This window comes from Bombina bombina, chromosome 12 (genome assembly GCF_027579735.1).
Source record: "Bombina bombina isolate aBomBom1 chromosome 12, aBomBom1.pri, whole genome shotgun sequence".
In the NCBI taxonomy this organism is placed as follows: domain Eukaryota; kingdom Metazoa; phylum Chordata; class Amphibia; order Anura; family Bombinatoridae; genus Bombina; species Bombina bombina.
Genome location: NC_069510.1, coordinates 106,894,324 through 106,910,164, shown reverse-complemented (window position 1 = coordinate 106,910,164; position 15,841 = coordinate 106,894,324). Strand labels below are relative to the sequence as shown.

General features: G+C 39.4%; 1 protein-coding gene across 4 annotated transcripts in view; it reads left to right on the top strand.

The window, feature by feature from the left end:
* The window catches only part of IKBKG (inhibitor of nuclear factor kappa B kinase regulatory subunit gamma), a 66,519-nt gene that overhangs the window by 25,715 nt on the left and 24,963 nt on the right, over positions 1-15,841 (top strand). For all 4 annotated transcript variants that reach the window (XM_053695935.1, XM_053695934.1, XM_053695937.1 and 1 more), the window contains 4 exons: positions 2,145-2,191; positions 2,264-2,317; positions 2,393-2,516; positions 11,835-11,953. In XM_053695935.1, the coding sequence (XP_053551910.1) occupies positions 2,145-2,191; positions 2,264-2,317; positions 2,393-2,516; positions 11,835-11,953 (344 nt within the window). The remainder of the gene's footprint in view (positions 1-2,144; positions 2,192-2,263; positions 2,318-2,392; positions 2,517-11,834; positions 11,954-15,841) is intronic.

Genomic DNA, 15,841 nt, shown 5'->3' with positions numbered 1-15,841 from the left:
GGTTTTATCCACACACACGCATTCACCACTTTCCATATGATAAGCGGCAGTCTGGACCTGTTTATGTGCTACACAAAATTTGAGGCAGATGTAATTAATAATAGCAAAATATGGATAATGTGTAATGGTATTTGTACCCCAAAACATTAGGATAAACACTTATTACAAAACAACAGCATGAATGAACCATGCTCTCTTGTAATGAGCATAATAGAACAGCAGGAGACAATCACCAGCAGGTCTCTGAAACAATAACATTATAATTAACAAAGCCTTTGTTCACCAATGATTGTTACAAAACAAATAAAAGCTTGAGAGAGGGTAAAATAATACTGTAACTAAACCGGTATACGCTTCTGATGCATTTAGCTCATAAGTGGGCTTTAAAGGGGTTGTTTGGTTAGATAGTGAAACTGTGTGTGTGTGTTGCTTGTGTTACATGGAAGAGGTGTTGGTGTTGTCACTGAGTGCAGATGTTACATCTGTCTGAGTTAAAGGCACATAAAACCCACCTTTTTTTTTTTTAAGGTACCCTTTAGTTGAAATAAAACTTTCATGAATCAGATTTAATTTTAAACAACTTTCCAATTTACTTTTATTTTTAAATTTGCTTTGTATTCTTAGTTGAAAGCTAAACCTAGGTTGGCTCATATGCTAATTTCTAAGCCCTTGAAGGCCCGCCTCTTACCTGAATGCATTTGACAGTTTTTCACAGCTAGAGGGCGTTAGTTCATGTGTGCCATATAGATAAAAATTGTGCTCACGCCGTGGAGTAACTTATGAGAGGGCATTGATTGGCTAAAATGCATGTCTGTCAAAAGAACTGAGATAAGGGACCAGTCTGCAGAGGCTTAGATACAAGGTAATCACAGAGGTACAAAGTATATAAATATAACTGTGTAGGTTACGCAAAACTGGTGAATGGGTAATAAATGGATTAGCTATCTTATTAAACAGTAACAATTCTGAAGTAGACTGTCCCTTTAAATGATTCTGAAAGAACATACAATTAAAAAAAAAACTTTTTTCAATGATCTTCTATTATCAAATTTGCTTCATTCTCTTTGTATCCTTTGTTGAAGGAGCAGCAATGTACTACTTGGAGCTAGCTGACCACAAGATATATATTTTTTGCAGCCACCAATCAGCAGCCAGCTTTCAGTAGTCCATTGCTGCTCTTGAGCCTACCTAGGTTTGCTTCTAAAAAAAGGATACCAAAAGAACAATACAGATTACATAATTAAATTAAATGCTCTATCTGAATCATGAAACAAACTTTTTGGGGTTTATGTCCCTTTAAAATTGAAATGCACGCGTGGGAGTTTTATATTCCTGCAGGCATAGTTTGGCACATAAACAAATATGTCATGGCTACTGCCATAGCTGCTCTCCACTCACAACAAATTGTCTAAGGCTACTAATAGATTTTGTCTCATGTGGCTTGAAGTTTTTTGTTTTTGTTTTTTTTCTTACAGCTTATGTTTACCAGGAAGTGCTTGTTCTTAAAGGGACAGTCTACACCATATTTTTTATTGTTTAAAAAGATAGATAATCCCTTTATTACCCATTCTCCAGTTTTGCACAACCAACACAGTTATAATAATACATGTTTTACCTCTGTGATTACCTTGTATCTAAGCCTCTGCAGACTGCCCCCTTATTTCAGTTCTTTTGGCAGACTTGCATTTTAGCCAATCAGTGATGGCTCCTAGGAGCTTCACGTGTGGGAGCACAATCTTATCTATATAACACACATGAAATAACTCCCTCTAGTGGTGAAAAACTGTCCAAATGAATTCAGATAAGAGGCGGCCTTTAAGGGCTAAGAAATTCGCATATGAGCCTACCTAGGCTTAGCTTTCAACTAAGAATACCAAGAGAACAAAGTAAAATTGATGATAAAAGTAAATTGGGAAGTTGTTTAAAATGGCATGCCCTATCTGAATCATGAAAGTTTCGTTTTGACTAGACTGTCCCTTTAAATTTTAGAATGTGACCTGCATTTTTCATACAAAACACAGCAGCATTGTTGACAAAAGTAAACGTGTAGTTTGAACGATGGTGGGGGAAGTATGAACATAGCGTAGACACAGAAGATGATTATTTTGAGATGCAAATTGTATTGTGTTCTGTGTCCCACACAGGATACCAAAGACCGAGGAGCCCTTACAGATGCAGAAATTGGGGAAAGGTGAGTTCCATGTCCTATTCCTGATGGATAAATATTGTGAGGACAGTCGCAGGCTAATGACTTCTCTTGTAGGTTCACAAGAGCAGAGCAGGAGTTACAGAGGAAACTGCATGACAGCGAACACCAGTAAGGGTCATTTTGTCTAAAGATCCAGAGATGTCACTACAGACCATCATTCTCATCACTTGTTCTTTGCTACAGGAACTCTCAGCTTGTGCAGCAGATAATGGACCTTAAAGAGGAGCTTTCTAACCTCAAACACCAGACAGTGGAAAAAGCAACTGAAACCCAGAGAAAGGTCCTGTTGATGCAGCAGCAGCTTGATGTAAGTAGGAAAGACAGATGGACATGGTGCCAACGTGACGGACAATGTTCAGGTTTTAGAACCACTTGGTAGATGATCTTGGTGAAGGCACGGAAAAAAAAAAAAAAAGAAAAATTATAGATCAGGGTAGACTGACACCCCACATAGTGCACGATTACAAGTTGAGTGCAAAATCTTGCTTCGGCGAAAGTGATATTTGCGTTCAACTGCGTAATGCCAGTGCACACAAATGTGTGCTGCTATTACACATGAGGAGCAATGCGAACACGACCTCGCGATTACATTGCATGGAAGCATTGCGCACACAAGAGCGCGCTTCTATAGGCTCCAATAGGAGCCTCGTTCTCATGCCCTCAGACACGGCATGAGAACTAGCGCAGCGTCGGGCAGCAGATTTAAATGTATATGAATATATGCATATACATTTATGTGTTTATATGTGTATACATATATATATTTATAGGAATACCACAGTCCCCATAGACCATAATGTAAAGGGACTTTTCAATGCCGTTTTTTTTTCTAACACCCCACTCCCACCAACTTTAACCCCTCATAACTACTTATTGCAGTTATTTTAATAAAAAATAAAAATGCTAATATGTTTTATTTATTAAAACCAACACTACACTTTCTTTTGGGGGACATTTAGAAAATGAACCAGAGATCTGATATCTGGTTAATTTACCGAGCGCTAATTGATAACGCGACCTCGCGGAACAATAACCAGCCACTTGTAATGGCTGATTATTAATTGCACGCCCGCAAACGGGTAGCCCATACTGTTTATAGATCTGTGGATTTCTTTGTTTATGTCTTCCTCTTCCCAATTATTCCTCCTACTCACATGACACCCTCATTTGTCTTACCATAAACATACAGGGGAATACATTATAGCAATAATTTTAGTTTAACCAGAAAATTAACTGACACAATGTTAAATGTATTAATAGGTAGAATATGTAGTATATTTCATCAGTCCCCTCCAGCACTAATCTCAGTGATACACCTAGACGGGTGATGTGACGCTGTAGTGTTCCCAGAGGGTCATGGTTATAAGAAATTGCCTCTGGTCATGATCTTGGAACTAAACAAAAAGTGTTGTCCAATATGGTAGCCAACCACATTAGGTGCATGGGGAATCCCTGGTAATTTAAATGCCTTCCTTGTAACAGTGTGTTTGCAATTCACATTTACATGCCGCTGTTATACACCACTTGACAGCGAGTTACGGTTCTTAACATTTTACCCGTCTTCTAAGTTTTTTTTAGTTTTTTTTTAACTATTCTTCTACACTCAATATTTATATATAAAATCCTTCTTCGTTTGCTCTTTAGTATTCTAGATGGATAAGTGGCTATTGTACTCAAAAACTTTCTGCCATTTATAAATTGAAACTAATACAACCATATCACTTGTGTATTTTTTACTAATACTCATTGGCTGGCACTTATTATCAAGAAGTGTTTTTCTTGAGTGAAGTGTTTCAGCAAAAAAGAAAGACACGATATTCAACAATATCCCCAATGAGAAACGCCAAGTGTGTACTCGCATGTGGTGGAGCATGATATGCTCTGTTACAAGCCTGTCATATGATTTAAGGGCTCATACGCTGCCTTCTCTGTTTCAAATGAAACTGCAGCCAGATGTGGGATAAGAAATATTTAATAATACCTATGTACTTATAAAAATAATAAAATTATTAAAAGAAAAACATAATTTATGCTTACCTGATAAATTTATTTCTCTTGTGGTGTATCCAGTCCACGGGTCATCCATTACTTGTGGGATATTCTCCTTCCCAACAGGAAGTTGCAAGAGGACACCCACAGCAGAGATGCTATATAGCTCCTCCCCTAACTGCCATATCCAGTCATTCGACCGAAAACAAACAGAGAAAGGAGAAACCATAGGGTGCAGTGGTGACTGTAGTTTAAAATTAAAAAATACCTGCCTTAAAATGACAGGGCGGGCCGTGGACTGGATACACCACAAGAGAAATAAATTTATCAGGTAAGCATAAATTATGTTTTCTCTTGTAAGGTGTATCCAGTCCACGGATCATCCATTACTTGTGGGATACCAATACCAAAGCTAAAGTACACGGATGAAGGGAGGGACAAGGCAGGTACTTAAACGGAAGGTACCACGGCCTGTAAAACCTCCCAAAAATAGCCTCCGAAGACGCAAAAGTATCAAATTGGTAAAATTTTGAAAAAGTATGAAGCGAAGACCAAGTCACCGCCTTGCAAATCTGTTCAACAGAAGCCTCATTTTTAAAGGCCCATGTGGAAGCCACAGCTCTAGTAGAATGAGCTGTAATCCTTTCTGGAGGCTGCTGGCCAGCAGTCTCATAAGCTAAGCGGATTATGCTTTTTAGCCAAAAAGAAAGAGAGGTTGCCGAAGCCTTTTGACCTCTCCTCTGTCCAGAGTAGACAACAAACAAAGCAGATGTTTGATGAAAATCTTTAGTAGCTTGTAAGTAAAACTTTAAAGCACGAACCACGTCCAGATTGTGTAATAGACGTTCCTTCTTTGAAGAAGGATTAGGACACAAAGACGGAACAACAATCTCTTGATTGATATTCTTATTAGATACCACCTTAGGTAAAAACCCAGGTTTGGTACGCAGAACTACCTTATCTGCATGGAAGATTAGATAAGGAGAATCACATTGTAAGGCAGATAACTCGGAAACTCTACGAGCCGAGGAAATAGCTACCAAAAAAAAGAACTTTCCAAGATAAAAGTTTGATATCTATGGAATGAAGAACTTTAAGAACCAAATTTAAACTCCATGGTGGAGCAACAGGATTAAACACAGGCTTGATTCTAACTAAAGCCTGACAAAATGCCTGAACGTCTGGGACATCCGCCAGACGCTTGTGCAAAAGAATAGATAGCGCAGAAATCTGTCCCTTTAAGGAACTAGCTGACAATCCTTTCTCCAATCCTTCTTGGAGAAAATATAATATCCTGGGAATCCTGACTTTACTCCATGAGTAGCCCTTGGATTCACACCAATAAAGATATTTCCGCCATATCTTATGATAGATTTTCCTGGTGACAGGCTTTCGTGCCTGAATTAAGGTATCAATGACTGACTCGGAGAAGCCACGCCTTGATAAAATCAAGCGTTCAATCTCCAGGCAGTCAGCCTCAGAGAAATTAGATTTGGATGGTTGAAAGGACCTTGAAGTAGAAGGTCCTGTCTCAGCAGCAGAGTCCATGGTGGAAAGGATGACATGTCCACCAGATCTGCATACCAAGTCCTGTGTGGCCACGCAGGCGCTATCAAGATCACCGATGCTCTCTCCTGCTTGATTTTGGCAATCAGACGAGGGAGCAGAGGAAACGGTGGAAACACATAAGCCAGGTTGAAGGACCAAGGCGCTGCTAGAGCATCTATCAGCGTTGCCTTGGGGTCCCTGGACCTGGATCCGTAACAAGGAAGCTTGGCGTTCTGGCGAGACGCCATGAGATCCAGTTCTGGTTTGCCCCAACGATGAACCAATTGAGCAAACACCTCCGGATGGAGATCCCACTTCCCCGGATGAAAAGTCCGACAACTTAGAAAATCCGCCTCCCAATTCTCTACACCTGTGATATGGATAGCTGATAGGTGGCAAGAGTGAATCTCTGCCCAGCGAATTATCTTTGAGACTTCTAACATCACTAGGGAACTCCTTGTTCCCCCTTGATGGTTGATGTAAGCCACAGTCGTGATGTTGTCCGACTGAAATCTGATGAACCTCATTGTCGCTAAATGAGGCCAAGCCTGAAGAGCATTGAATATCGCTCTTAGTTCCAGAATGTTTATTGGAAGGAGTGACTCCTCCTGAGTCCACGATCCCTGATCCTTCAGGGAGTTCCAGACTGCACCCCAACCTAGAAGGCTGGCATCTGTCATCACAATTGTCCAATCTGGGCTGCGAAAGGTCATACCTTTGGACAGATGGACCCGAGATAGCCACCAGAGAAGAGAATCCCTGGTCTCTTGATGCAGATTTAGTAGAGGGGACAAATCTGTGTAATCCCCATTCCACTGACTGAGCATGCAGAGTTGCAGCGGTCTGAGATGTAGGTGTGCAAACGGCACTATGTCCATTGCCGCTACCATTAAGCCGATTACTTCCATGCACTGAGCCACCGAAGGGCGAGGGATGGAATAAAGAACACGGCAGGAATTTAGAAGTTTTGATAACCTGGACTCCGTCAGGTAAATTTTCATTTCTACAGAATCTATCAGAGTCCCTAGGAAGGAAACTCTTGTAAGGGGGGATAGAGAACTCTTTTCCTCGTTCACCTTCCACCCATGCGACCTCAGAAATGCCAACACTATGTCCGTATGAGACTTGGCAATTTGGAAGTTTGACGCCTGAATTAGGATGTTGTCTAAATAAGGGGCCACTGCTATGCCCCGCGGCCTTAGGACCGCCAGAAGCGACCCCAGAACCTTCGTAAAAATTCTTGGGGCTGTAGCTAGCCCAAAGGGAAGAGCTACAAACTGGTAATGCCTATCTAGGAAGGCAAACCTGAGAAACCGATGATGATCTTTGTGTATCGGAATGTGAAGATAAGCATCCTTTAAATCCACTGTAGTCATGTATTGACCCTCCTGGATCATAGGTAGGATGGTACGAATAGTCTCCATCTTGAATGATGGAACTCTGAGGAATTTGTTTAAGATCTTTAGATCCAAAATTGGTCTGAAGGTTCCCTCTTTTTTGGGAACTACAAACAGATTTGAGTAAAATCCCTGTCCCTGTTCCTCCTTTGGAACTGGATGGATCACTCCCATAACTAGGAGGTCTTGTACACAGTGTAAGAATGCCTCTCTCTTTATCTGGTTTGCAGATAATTGTGAAAGGTGAAATCTCCCTTTTGGGGGGGAAGCCTTGAAGTCCAGAAGATATCCCTGGGATATAATTTCCAACGCCCAGGGATCCTGAACATCTCTTGCCCACGCCTGGGCGAAGAGCGAAAGTCTGCCCCCTACTAGATCCGTTATCGGATAGGGGGTCGTTCCTTCATGCTGTCTTAGAGGCAGCAGCAGGCTTTTTGGCCTGCTTACCCTTGTTCCAGGTCTGGTTAGGTCTCCAGACCGTCTTGAAACTGAGCAAAAGTTCCCTCTTGTTTTGCATTAGAGGAAGTTGATGCCGCACTTGCCTTGAAGTTTCGAAAGGCACGAAAATTAGACTGTTTGGCCCTTGATTTGGACCTATCCTGAGGAAGGGCATGACCTTTTCCACCAGTGATATCAGCAATAATCTCCTTCAAACCAGGCCCAAATAGGGTCTGCCCCTTGAAGGGAATGTTAAGCAGCTTAGACTTTGAAGTAATGTCAGCTGACCATGATTTAAGCCATAGCGCTCTGCGCGCCTGGATAGCAAAACCAGAATTCTTAGCCGTTAGTTTAGTCAAATGAACAATGGCATCAGAAACAAAAGAATTGGCTAGCTTAAGTGCTCTAAGCTTGTCAAGTATGTCATCCAATGGAGTCACTACCTGTAGAGCCTCTTCCAGAGACTCAAACCAGAACGCCGCAGCAGCAGTGACAGGAGCAATGCATGCAAGGGGCTGTAGGATAAAACCTTGTTGAATAAACATTTTCTTAAGGTAACCCTCTAACTTTTTATCCATTGGATCTAAGAAAGCACAACTGTCCTCGACAGGGATAGTAGTACGCTTTGCTAGAGTAGAAACTGCTCCCTCCACCTTAGGAACTGTCTGCCATAAGTCCCGTGTGGTGGCGTCTATTGGAAACATTTTTCTAAAAATAGGAGGGGGAGAGAACGGCACACCTGGTCTATCCCATTCCTTAGTAATAATTTCTGTAAACCTTTTAGGTATTGGAAAAACATCAGTACACACCGGCACTGCATAGTATTTATCCAGTCTACACAATTTCTCTGGCACTGCAATTGTATCGCAGTCATTCAGAGCAGCTAAAACCTCCCTGAGTAAATTTAAGCTCAAGCTTAAATTTAAATGTAGAAATATCAGAATCAGGTTGCATCATCTTCCCTGAGTCAGAAATATCACCCACAGAAAGAAGCTCTCCTTCTTCAGCTTCTGCATATTGTGAGGCATTATCAGACATAGCTCTTAAAGCGTCATTTTGCTCTGTATTTCGTCTAACTCCAGAGCTATCTCGCTTTCCTCTAAATTCAGGTAGTCTGGCTAATACCGCTGACAGTGTATTATCCATGACTGCCGCCATGTCTTGTAAAGTAAACGCTATGGGCGCCCTAGATGTACTTGGCACCATTTGAGCGTGAGTCCCTTGAGCGGGAGTCAAAGGATCTGACACGTGGGGAGAGTTAGTCAGCATAACTTCCCCCTCGTCAGATTCCTCTGGTGATAAATTTTTTAAAGACAGAATATGATCTTTTTTGCTTAAAGTGAAATCCATACATTTGGTACACATTCTAAGAGGGGGCTCCACAATGGCTTTTAAACATAATGAACAAGGAGTTTCCTCTATGTCAGACATGTTTATACAGACTAGCAATGAGACTAGCAAGCTTGGAAAACACTTTAAATCAAGTTAACAAGCAAATATAATAAACGGTACTGTGCCTTTAAGAGAAACAAATTTTGTCAGAATTTGAAAAACAGTGAAAAAAGGCAGTAAATCAAACAAAATTTTTACAGTGTGTATAATAAGCTAACAGAGCATTGCACCCACTTGCAAATGGATGATTAACCCCTTAGTTCAAAAACCGGATCAAAAAAACGATCTAGACATTTTTAAACAGTCACACCAAACTGCCACAGCCTTGCTGTAGGCCTTAACACAGTGGAAAGCCTCAGGAAACTGTTTCTAGGCAAATTTAAGCCAGCCATGTGGAAAAAACTAGGCCCCAATAAAGTTTTATCAACAAAGTATAGATAAAAACGTTTAAACATGCCAGCAAACGTTTTATATTGCAAATATAAAAGAGTATTACCTCAGAAAATAAGCATGATACCAGTCGCTATTAAATCACTGTATTCAGGCTTACCTTACATAAATTTGGCAACAGCAGCATTTTCTAGCATTCACATCTTCTAGAAAAATCTTAACTGCACATACCTCATAGCAGGATAACCTGCACACCATTCCCTTCAGACATGTGTGAGAACAGCAATGGATCTTAGTTACAACCTGCTAAGATCATAGAAATCACAGGCAGATTCTTCTATTTTTCTGCCTGGAACAAAATAGTACAACTCTGGTACCATTTAAAAATAATAAACTTTTGATTGAAGTAAAATAACAGCTACATTTCACCACTTCTCTCTTACTACCTCCATGTTTGTTGAGTTGCAAGAGAATGACTGGATATGGCAGTTAGGGGAGGAGCTATATAGACAGCTCTGCTGTGGGTGTCCTCTTGCAACTTCCTGTTGGGAATGAGAATATCCCACAAGTAATGGATGATCCGTGGACTGGATACACCTTACAAGAGAAAAGGGAAAACCTCAACGCCAATGAGAACATCCCATATGAATAAAGTCCCAACAGAGTTTGAAAACCGCTATTGTGTAAACCAAATGTTTCTATACACAATAGCGTTTTTATACTCGATTGGGACTTTGTTGATATGGGATGGTCTTATTATTAATCACACTTATACTTACCCTTCTTGTTAAAGGGACATTAAGCACTAAATAAATGCTAGATAGAATGATGCATTCAGAGAAAAGATTAGACTGTGAATAACATGTAGATGTATTTATTAAAGTTTCATTAGTTGTTTAAATAGTGACACAATAAGTGTAAAGTTTTAGTGTCTATAAAACAATGGGAGCTGCCATGTTGTAACTTAGGTTACCTTCTCTGCTGTAGCCAATTAGGTACAGTTATAAATAGGTCACTAGACTGTGCAGCCAATGGCTGTGTAGGAATATAACAGTGTCCTGCATTTCCAATTCTAACAGGAACTGAAAAGCTCACAATTTTAGAATGGAATTTTAGTGAAGGACAAAATAAATAATAAAAGTATATTGCAGAGTTGTTTTTTGCTAAATACGATTTAGCATTTTATATTACCACCTCAAAGTGTTTATTGTCCCTTTAATTTGTGATTCATTCACTATTTTTTTGTACTATTAAGAAGTTTTTATCCGCACATGACCATTCACAGGAAGTACTTATCATCCAATGAGCATCAGCAGGAAGTTCCTATACATTTGGGAACATCTGTTTTTAACGTATTAAGAAGCTGCATTTAATTGGGGTATGTGGTGAGCAATGGCTACAGAATAATGACCAATGGTGCAGAAATATCCTGGTTTGCAGTGTGGTTATTACAAGTTAGTAAGGGATTGTGGGAAACTGAAGCTACTTAGCGAGTTTTGACCCATTGAGGGGGATATACAGGGTGAGCATGAGGGGGGTACAGTGGGGTTATATAACCACAGATATTGCATGTGAATGAGTGTTTGCAAATTATGACGTCAGATGGATGTGAAGGTGTCATTAAGGACTGCACGTGCTGCAATTTAAAGGGATATAAAAACTCAATTTTATTATGATTTTTACGGAACATACAATTTTAAACAAGTTTCCATTTTATTTCTATTATGAAATTTGTTTTGTTCCTTTGGTATTCTTTTGTTGAAGAGATACCTAGATAGGCATCTGGAGCACGACATAGTGCTGCCATCTAGTGCTCTTGCAAATGGATAACATTCTTGCAAGAGTGCTGCCATATAGTGGTTCAGACACGTGCACTCTCCTGAGCTTGCATCCCTGCTTTTGAACAAAAGATACTAAGAGAAGGAAGAAAATTTGATAATGTAAATTAGAAAGTTGTTTGTCCCTTTCATTATCCAGATAGAGCAGCCATTTTAAACAACTTTCCAATTTTACTTCCATTAACTAAATGTGCACAGTCTTTTTATCTTTAAACTTTTGGAGTCACCAGCTCCTACTGAGCATGTGCAAGAATAAGTGTGTATGCATTTGTAAATGGCTGATGGCTGTCACATGATACGTGTATGCATTTGTTATTTGCTGATGGCTGTCACATGGTACATGTATGCATTTGTTATTGGCTGATGGCTGTCACATGGTACAGGGGGAGTGGAAAAAGACATAACTTTTTAAAATTGTCAGAAAAAAATCTACTACTCATTTGAAGTTCAGACTAAGTGCTATTGCATTGTCTTGTTATCTTGCATTGGTTGATTATGCAAATCTACTGTGTTGACTGGTCCTTTAATAGATCCTGTATAGACGGAGAGTTGACATCCTATAACAAAATTATATTGTTTTTTGGGGGGGGTTTTGTTGGGTTTGCTTCACACATTCTCTGTTTATTCTGGTAGCAAGTGACAGAGGAGAAAGTGACCATAAAAGCCCAGGTCACCTCACTTCTGGGAGAGCTGAATGAGAGCCAGAATCGTCTTGAAGGATGCATGCAGGAGAAATCAAAGCTGGAAGAAAGGTGAGAGATGAGATCACAAACACCACAGCTGTCCCCCCCCCCCAAATCATTTGCTAATGTAATCCTTGTAAAATGAGCTAAAATAGAAAATGGAGACTCACAAAAGGGAAGTGCCACATTGCCCAGACTGAGAGCTTATCTGCTTATCCACAAGCCTCTCTAATGATCTGAAACGGCCAGTGATTGTGCGTTGGATAATTTTTAATAAAGCCCTGTGGTTTCCGTACACTTAAAGGGACACTGAACCCAAATTTTTCTTTTGGTGATTCGGATAGAGCATGCAATTTCAAACAACTTTCTAATTTACTCCTATTATCAATTTTTCTTCGTTCTCTTGCTTTCTTTATTTGAAAATGAAGGCATCTAAGCTATTTTTTGGTTCAGAACCATGGAAAGCACTTCTTTATTGGTAGGTGAATTTATCCACCAATCAGCAAGAACAACACAGTGTGTTTACCAAAAATGGGCCGGCATTTAAACTTACATTCTTGCATTTCAAATAAAGATACCAAGTGAATGAAAAGAATTTAATAATAGGAGTAAATTAGAAAGTTGCTTAAAATTGTATGCTCTATGTGAATCATGATAGTAAAAATTTGGGTTCAGTGTCCCTTTAAGTTTTGTTTTACTGCGGCAGAAGAGGATCATTTGAAAGTCTTGAGGACCAGTAAGTTTGGTCACTGTGAGTCCCTAAACAATTTAGCACCAGGGGGCGCTTCTCTTTTGTGAGCTTACACTTTGTATTTGGTTTATTTTAAACAGATTGAGGGCTCGGTTTACCAAAGCCCTACGGCTGCAAGTTCTCACAAGAACTTGCTCGCCGTAATTGACCGCCGCTTCCTTAACCTCTTCGCCACCTCTAAGGGGGCGAAATTCAATCTCCGCGGTCGAGTTCGACCGAGGAGATTGACAGCTCCTGCCCGCGCGTGATTGGCTGTGCGTGGGCAGGGGGCGGGATTGCACGCGAGCGCAAAATTGCGCTCATGTGCAATGTTGATTACCTGCTGGTAATTTTGCCCCGCCACAGGCGAGCTGAGGCGTACAGGGGCGCGTATACGTGCCCCTGTATGCCTCAGCTTTGATAAGTCTAGCACTGAGTCTTCTGCATATTGCACTGTTGTTAAATTGATGCAAACAGTGTTCTCCACAGAAAAGGGGGCAGTGTAATATATAGCAATATTATAACATGTTGTGTTATTTATATATGTTACTTTATGGGACAGTCTAGATCTAGACCAGTGATTTGCAACCTTTTTTTGCCGTGGGACACTTTTTTACATTAAAAAATCCTGTGGCACACCACCATCCCAAAATTTTACAAAATCACATATTGTAGCCTAATACAGGATATATATACAGTGTGTGTATGTATGTGTATCTATCTATCTATCTATCTATCTATCTATCTATCTATCTATATATATATATATATATATATATATATACACATACACACACACACACACACACACACACACACACTGTGCTGTCATTCCATGCCTCCTACAAACTATACATGACATATTGACATTCATTCACAAACAATCATAATGATTGTCTGTGAATGAATGTCAATATCATGGTTATAAATGATGCCTGATGAGCCTGTCACATACCTCCCAATATTTCAAAATTTGAAAGAGGGACACCCCTGCACTGTTGTTAGTTTGCCGCGGCACACCTGAGGATCTCTCACGGCATACTAGTGTGCCACAGCACACTGGTTGAAAAACACTGGTCTAGACAAACATGATTCAGATAAGGCATGCAATTTTAATAAATTTTCCAATTTACTTTTAGCATCAAATTTGCTTTGTTCTCTTGGTATTCTTTGTTGAAAGCTAAACCTAGGTAGTCTCATATGCTCATTTCTAAGCCGTTGAAGGCTGCCTCTTATCTTAGGGCATTTTGACAGTTTTTTCACAGCTAGACAGTTCTAGTTCATGTGTGCCCTATAGCTATCACTGTGCTCACTCCTGTGGAGTTATTTATGAGTCAAAAGGAAAAATGAAGAAAAAAAGAAAAGAAGCACAGTATGCCATAGCGAGCACAACCCATTAATATAATAAAACAAGGTCTCGGGAGAGGGTAGTGTCTGAACCAGAAAACGCCAAAGAAAAGTGCATCCAATAAAAGCATAAAAACACTGATTTATTAAATATACCACCTAAAAAAATAATAATAAAATACATTTTTTTACCAGTGGCCACTGGAAAAAATCTCCAGCTTAGATACAACTCATTTGTAGTGTCCTGTCATTATCCAGCAATGTCTATTGCACTAACAGTCATGCAGTGATGTTAACTCGGAAAGTATGCAGTTAAGTTGGTTAGCTGTCATCATGTGATAAAGCCAGTAAGCACACAGTCCATACAGGCAGTACAACCATATGTAAAGTATAGAGCGAAGGGCAGCAAATTTTGAAATGACGATCAAAATGCAATGGTCACATTAATCAATATCATATGAGTAGCGCTGGGAAATATAACATCAACATGATCTTGTATAGTGAATCCCTCTCCCAGGGGTTCAACATACTGCGGATATCTCCCTCCACTAAGGGACAGAGGGACAGAACTCTGTTAAATCTCACCACACCACACAGATGTGATCCGGTCCCTCTGGTGAAGTCTCTTGCTGCCACTGTATCTGCTCCTCCAATTAGTATGCAATCCATCTGCTTGCTATCCCTCTATATTGTCTATATAGGCTATCACATGTTGGTATGAATAAATGTTGCTGGATAGACTTCCAAAAATGGCACTGGTGCCCTGAAACGTACCCTGATGGTTCAACCAGGTTAGTGTATTTGAATAGCTACGCTTTGAAGAAGCTGCATTTGAAGTTTCCTAGCAGCAAAATCTGGGTGGGGTCATCCAAGTAAGTTTAGGGTATCTCCTGCAAATCTATTAGATTTCACGTATTGAGCTGGTGATAATTTATATATATATATATATATATATATATATATATATATATATATATATATATATATATATATATATATATATATATATATATATATATATATATATATATATATATATATATATATATATATATATATATATATATATATATATATATATATATATATATATATATATATATATATATATATACAGGTAGCCCTGAGTTTACGCCGGGGTTAGGTTCCAGAAGGAATGGTTGTAAATCGAAACCGTTGTAAATTTGGGAAGTGAGGAAGATAGGTTCTAGGTCCCTCTCAAAATTGTCATAAGGAACCCCTAATACATTTATTTTTAAAGCTTTGAAATTAAGACTTTAAATGCTAAACAGCATTATAAACCTAATAAAATAATCACACAACAAAGAATATATAATTAAACTAAGTTAAATGAACAAAAACATTTACTAAACAGCATTATAAACCTAATAAAATAATCACACAACACAGACTTCATTTACATTTTTCTGAAAACAGTTCTTTCTATGCATTCCAATCTGGACTGATTTATAGACAGGAAGATCTTGTTCCTTTTGAAATCTGCTCGATAGCTCAGGTCTGGTTAAACTGATTAATGTCAGTTTGCCTGGCTTTGCTGCAACTCAAGCGGACAGCTCAACCTACTGGCTATTTTAATACAAATGCACTGCTTCTCAATGCTTTTCAATAGCAGTCACATGACTGGAAAAAAAGGTTGTTATTCTGAAACGGTGTAAATTGAACCGTTGTAAAACGAGGACCACCTGTGTGTATATATATATATATATATATATAAGAGGCCAAAATTCCGGCGTCTCTCTACTCCCTTTAGCACCCCTCGACAATACCTCAGGCTTAGGATCACTGCGGCTGCTGTTCCGGAATATATATATATATATATATATATATATATATATAATGTATATTAGATATGTGCATTT